The 5,000-nt window shown below is 38.6% G+C and overlaps 1 protein-coding gene across 3 annotated transcripts in view; it reads left to right on the top strand.

Moving 5' to 3' along the window:
• LOC108411445 (protein unc-13 homolog C-like) overlaps positions 1-5,000 on the top strand; it is a 331,641-nt gene that overhangs the window by 271,899 nt on the left and 54,742 nt on the right. For all 3 annotated transcript variants that reach the window (XM_037539851.1, XM_037539850.1, XM_037539852.1), the window contains 2 exons: positions 260-348; positions 947-1,087. In XM_037539851.1, the coding sequence (XP_037395748.1) occupies positions 260-348; positions 947-1,087 (230 nt within the window). The remainder of the gene's footprint in view (positions 1-259; positions 349-946; positions 1,088-5,000) is intronic.

The raw sequence follows: 5,000 nt of genomic DNA, 5'->3' as shown, positions 1-5,000 counted from the left end.
GTATTATTATTATTATTATTATTATTATTATTATTAGTAGGAGTATTATTATTATTATTATTATTAGTAGGAGTAGTAGTAGTAGTAAATGCAGAGGTAATCCAGACACCTGATATAAGGGTACTCTAATCTCTAATCTACACACTTGACTGACTCTGACAGTGCCCTAACTCACCTCTCACTGCCCGCTTTACCTTTGACAGTCTGTCCATGAGTAAAACTGACCGCTTGTCTCGCTCTCTGTCTCTGTTTGTCCTAGCTGGATGCTGAGGCCAGCGATCTGCTGAAAGAGCTTCAGAATAAACTCAACGCAGTGCTGGATGACCTCAGCAGGGTGTTTGGATCAAGGTAACACACAGGCTTTGAGTCCAGAGGCTGTGTTTCCATTCAGTAAACAGATGAGAAGAGCCAGAATTTGAGTTTATTACACCACAGAAAGCCGCTGAGTTGCTGTTATACTGGCTTTCATAGGCTGCTAAATGACTAATGTAATTATACAACTGTATCTTTATAATTGTAACAGCATATTTTCTCTTATGTAACTACACGTGTAATAGGGCAGGCTAATAACTTATGTAAAAGTTTGAGTACCTCTGGCCAAAGTTAGCACACACTCTAAATTACACGTTTCTTCACACTTTAGTGCACAGTTACTGTTTATTTTCTAACATATAACATATAAAAAGTGTCCTGTGCATGTTTTTTACATTTCCCAATATGTGAAACAGACATTGTGCAGTAAACTTTGCAGAAACGTGTGGTATTAAAGTCTGCTCTCTGTTTATTAACTGAGTTTGTTAACTTGTTTTCACTACAAAATGTCATTTGAACGTTTGTATTTGACTGTATTCACAGCATGCTTTGTTATCACTGGCGTTTTTAGCAACTTCTAAGCGTTTAAGCTCATTATCTGCATGCTGTGCTTTGATTTGGTTTCATTCTGCAGCTTCAAGCCAGTTATTGAGGACTGTGTGAAGCAGATGAATCAGGAGCTGTTACAGATGAAGGGGAACGCCGGGAACAAAAGCAACGCCGCCATGGACGCCGAGACCGTCCTGCGGCCACTGATGGACCTGCTGGATAAAAAGTGAGACGTTCTAAAAACAAATAGCTTTTCTTCTCCATGGTTTACAGGATGCTTTGTGAGCAACATCATAAAATTGTACAGTGAGAAATCAGTGTGATGGGAAAATGTGTAGAGATTCAGCTGCATCAACTTGGGAATGCTGAAGTCAATTATAGTTCATTAAAATAATATTCAGTTTGCTGTTTTTTTAGACAATATAAATTCTTCAGGCTCTTTTGAAACAACATGTTTTAAAAGGGGCATCACCTTCTGTCTATAAGAACACATGGTAGCACTTTCTCTGAATGCCATGTTTGCCTTCATAAGACATTATAAACATGGTTATAAATATTTATATAAATGAATTACACTGAATTACACTTTATTGCCATGTTTGTTATACAGGGCGGGCCATTTATATGGATACACCCAGATAAAATGGGACTGGATGGTGATATTATGCTGCCCATTGTGTTGGATCGTCAATGCAACCCTCTTCTCTCACTCTTCACACACTGAGAGCAACACCGCAGAAGGAATGCGAGCACAGGCTTCCAGTATCCGTAGTTTCAGGTGCTGCACATCTCGTATCTTCACAGCCTAGACAGCTGCCTTCAGATGACCCCAAAGTTAAAAGTCTAAGGGGGTCAGATCGGGAGAACTTGGGGGCCATTCGACTGGCCCACGACAACCAATCCACTTTCCAGGAAACTGTTCATCTAGGAATGCTCGGACCTGACACCCATAATGTGGTGGTGCACCATCTTGCTGGAAAAACTCAGGGAATGTGCCAGCTTCCAACATTGGTCTTCTGCGGTGTTGCTACCAGTGTGTGAAGAGCGGGAGAAGAGGGCTGCAGTGACAATCCAACACAACGGGCAGCACTTTGAACACATTTTATAAGTGGTCAGAAACTTGTAAATAACTCATGAAAGAATAAAGTTACTTCACAATGGTTGCCATGGTCACCACCCATCTTGAGAAGTTTTCCCCCCTCCGGTAAACTAATGTGCCATAAACAGGAAGTTAATATCACCAACCATTCCCATTTTATTTGGGTGTATCCATATAAATGGCCCACCCTGTACATTATCAATTATTAATATAATGCATTATAAGTATCATTAATAACATGTTATACTGTCAGTTCCAAAGAAGTCAGTCCCAGCCTAGAATTATTGCTACAAAGTTTTCTTAACCAGCTCTTTCACTTTAAATGTTACATTACATCACAGCAAACAGACGTATCCATGAGCCCCTCTGCTAGTGTCCTATTGCATATGCAGTGTTAAGTGAGTGCCAGGCTAACGGTGGTGCACATTACCAGTGGTGAACATTGACTTTCCCACATTGGGTGAAACTCGGAGGGCAGCTCTAGTTTAAACTCTGACATTTGAAGCCTGTAATGAGTTTTATTGTGTTTTAGTGTTTCAGTAAATCCTTCAGTAAATACTCAAACTTGAAGCCTCAGTCTGAACCCTGGAGGAGGCTTTAGTCCAGTGCGCTTCACTTTACTTAGAGCGGACTAATACGACTTATGGGCGCTTGTAATTTGTTATCAACACTACTTATAATGCATTATGTCAACAATTCATAATGCATAATAAGCGTTTCTATAACATGTAATTCATTTTTATAAATATGTATAGCCATGTTTATGATGCCTTATGAACATGTTATGAATATGTTTATAGATGCTTACAAAGGTGACATTCATAGAAAGTGTTACACAATCATAATAAATGTCAGTGAAATTATAAGGCATTATAAACACGGCTACACTTATAAAAACACATACTTTACAGTAGTATGTTTATTATGCACTGTGTTTATGACTTTTTACTGGTTTACTATAATGCACAGTGCAAGCTGGGACAGCATTTCCATATCAAGCCAGGCTTTATTGTCGTTTCAGCTAAATACTAGTATACAGTGAATCAAAGCAACGTTACTCCAGGTCGATGGTGCAACACAGGAACACAAGTGCAAAACAATACAATATACACTGTGCAGACAGTACAGTACAATAAATAACATGAAAGACTTACAGTAAATACAAAAACCAAACACAGGCAGTACACGGTACTGAGATTATGAACAGCCAGAGCAGCAAAATACAGTATCCAGTTGATACAGTAATTCTGTCAGCTGACAATGTTAACGTGAAGTAAAATGTATTCAGATCTTCAGACATATCAAGGGAAGTGTATATAATGACAATGTGATATCAGTGTTATGAAAATAGCACATAATAAACATGGTTATAAAGTGTAATGCATTTTTGTAAGCATTTATAGCCATGTTTATAGAGCCTTATAAATGTATTTTTATTTGTAATGAGTGTGTTCATATATTCTTATAGACATGGTTTTAATATGAAGTGTTGCCAGATTTGGCTTGCTGTAATGATTATATATCCCACTACTGCATAAATAGTTCCTCCAGTTATATAAATGTATTAAATGTCTTTTTACAAATAGGTTTCGAAATGGCCAAAATAGCCAAATGAAATTGCGGTGAAATCATAGAGTTTATGATCCACTGAATCATTTCCCAAAGAGTCAGTCGATAATTGAATCAAATCACCACGTCACCAGGGCTTTGAATTATTTGGATTTCAGTGTGTAAATCAAATGAACCGCCGTCTTTCAGTTGACTTCTTTTGGCAATTTAATTTTAAACTTTTTTTTACACATTTTTGGCGTTATTCTTTTCATAAGAGATAAAACATATCCTGGATCGGCTCCCAAAATGTAGTTATGTGTCTTCGAACATTTTCCTCTCAGCTTTGAGAGGCCAGTTTCCTCTCAGACAGGAATCCAGTGTGCTTTGTAACTGTAATGCTTCTTGTCCATCTCCATCTGCACATTTAGCCTTAATCCCAACTCAGTGACAGCAACACCACCACTTCATGTCAAGCATGACAACTTAACAAGCCCGTTTTATACTTCTCTGCAATTGGACCACGCCATCCTTTAGCCTCAAGCGTCCCAATATGTCAGAATGCACCACAAACTGTGGTGTGATTTAATAAAGCCTAGGCTACTGTATTACACATATTTTCATGTCACCCCTCAAGAAGTGGAGAAAAATGATAAATATTTCCAAAAGAACGTGAGATGCTCTTCTCTCAGCCAAAACAAAGAGACGAGTGAGGGGGCTAGAGGTGCTTTAGAGCCATTGTAGAGTGCGCTCATATTATTGCAGTGTAAAGAAGTAAATACTTCATGGCAGTTATTATATTGTTTTAAACAATGTCAGGTGATACCTACTTCACAGCACTTAAGGTATGCACCCATAATATGGTCAGCGTAAAGTAGTGCACACTTGAGAGCAATTATATGAAGCGCCCTTGTTAGTGGGCAAGGTTAGTTAGGGCATTCCTCAGAACAGTTGTGTGCATCCTCAGTGTGGGCGCTGTAAAGTAGTGCATAGAGCAACCTGCACCCTTTCTATGGGCATTGGAGAGTAGTGCAGTGTTTGTAGTATCCACCCTTATTATAGATAAGAGGAGTTGTAGTGTGCACCCTTATTTAGTTCAGTGGAAAGCAGTACATACTTCAGAAGCGCTGTACAATTCATCTTTATTATGAGCTCTACAAAGTAGTGGACGCTGCAGAGCAACTACAGTATGCACCCTTTGTAACGACCAGTGTGAAGTAATGCATACTTTAGAGTGATAGTAGTGTGCACATTTCTTATGTGCAATGAAAAGAAGCCCATCACTGTTGTCGGAAGAAAACGCCATATGTCCAAAATGGCAACTTTACCGGAAAAGGAAAAAGCCTTTACTTTTAATGGAAGTCAATGGAACCAGAAATATTTTCCATGTCATGTTGGGCCGTTTTGTTTGGTCAGTTCTTCATGAAATTTACACACAATGTAAAGAGTAACAGGCATTGTCAAATTAGGTCAAAAACTAAAAAATGACCAA

The sequence above is a fragment of the Pygocentrus nattereri genome, chromosome 7, assembly GCF_015220715.1.
Source record: "Pygocentrus nattereri isolate fPygNat1 chromosome 7, fPygNat1.pri, whole genome shotgun sequence".
NCBI lineage: Eukaryota > Metazoa > Chordata > Actinopteri > Characiformes > Serrasalmidae > Pygocentrus > Pygocentrus nattereri.
The sequence above is the reverse complement of the archived record's forward strand: the minus strand, read 5'-3'. Positions and strand labels throughout refer to the sequence as shown.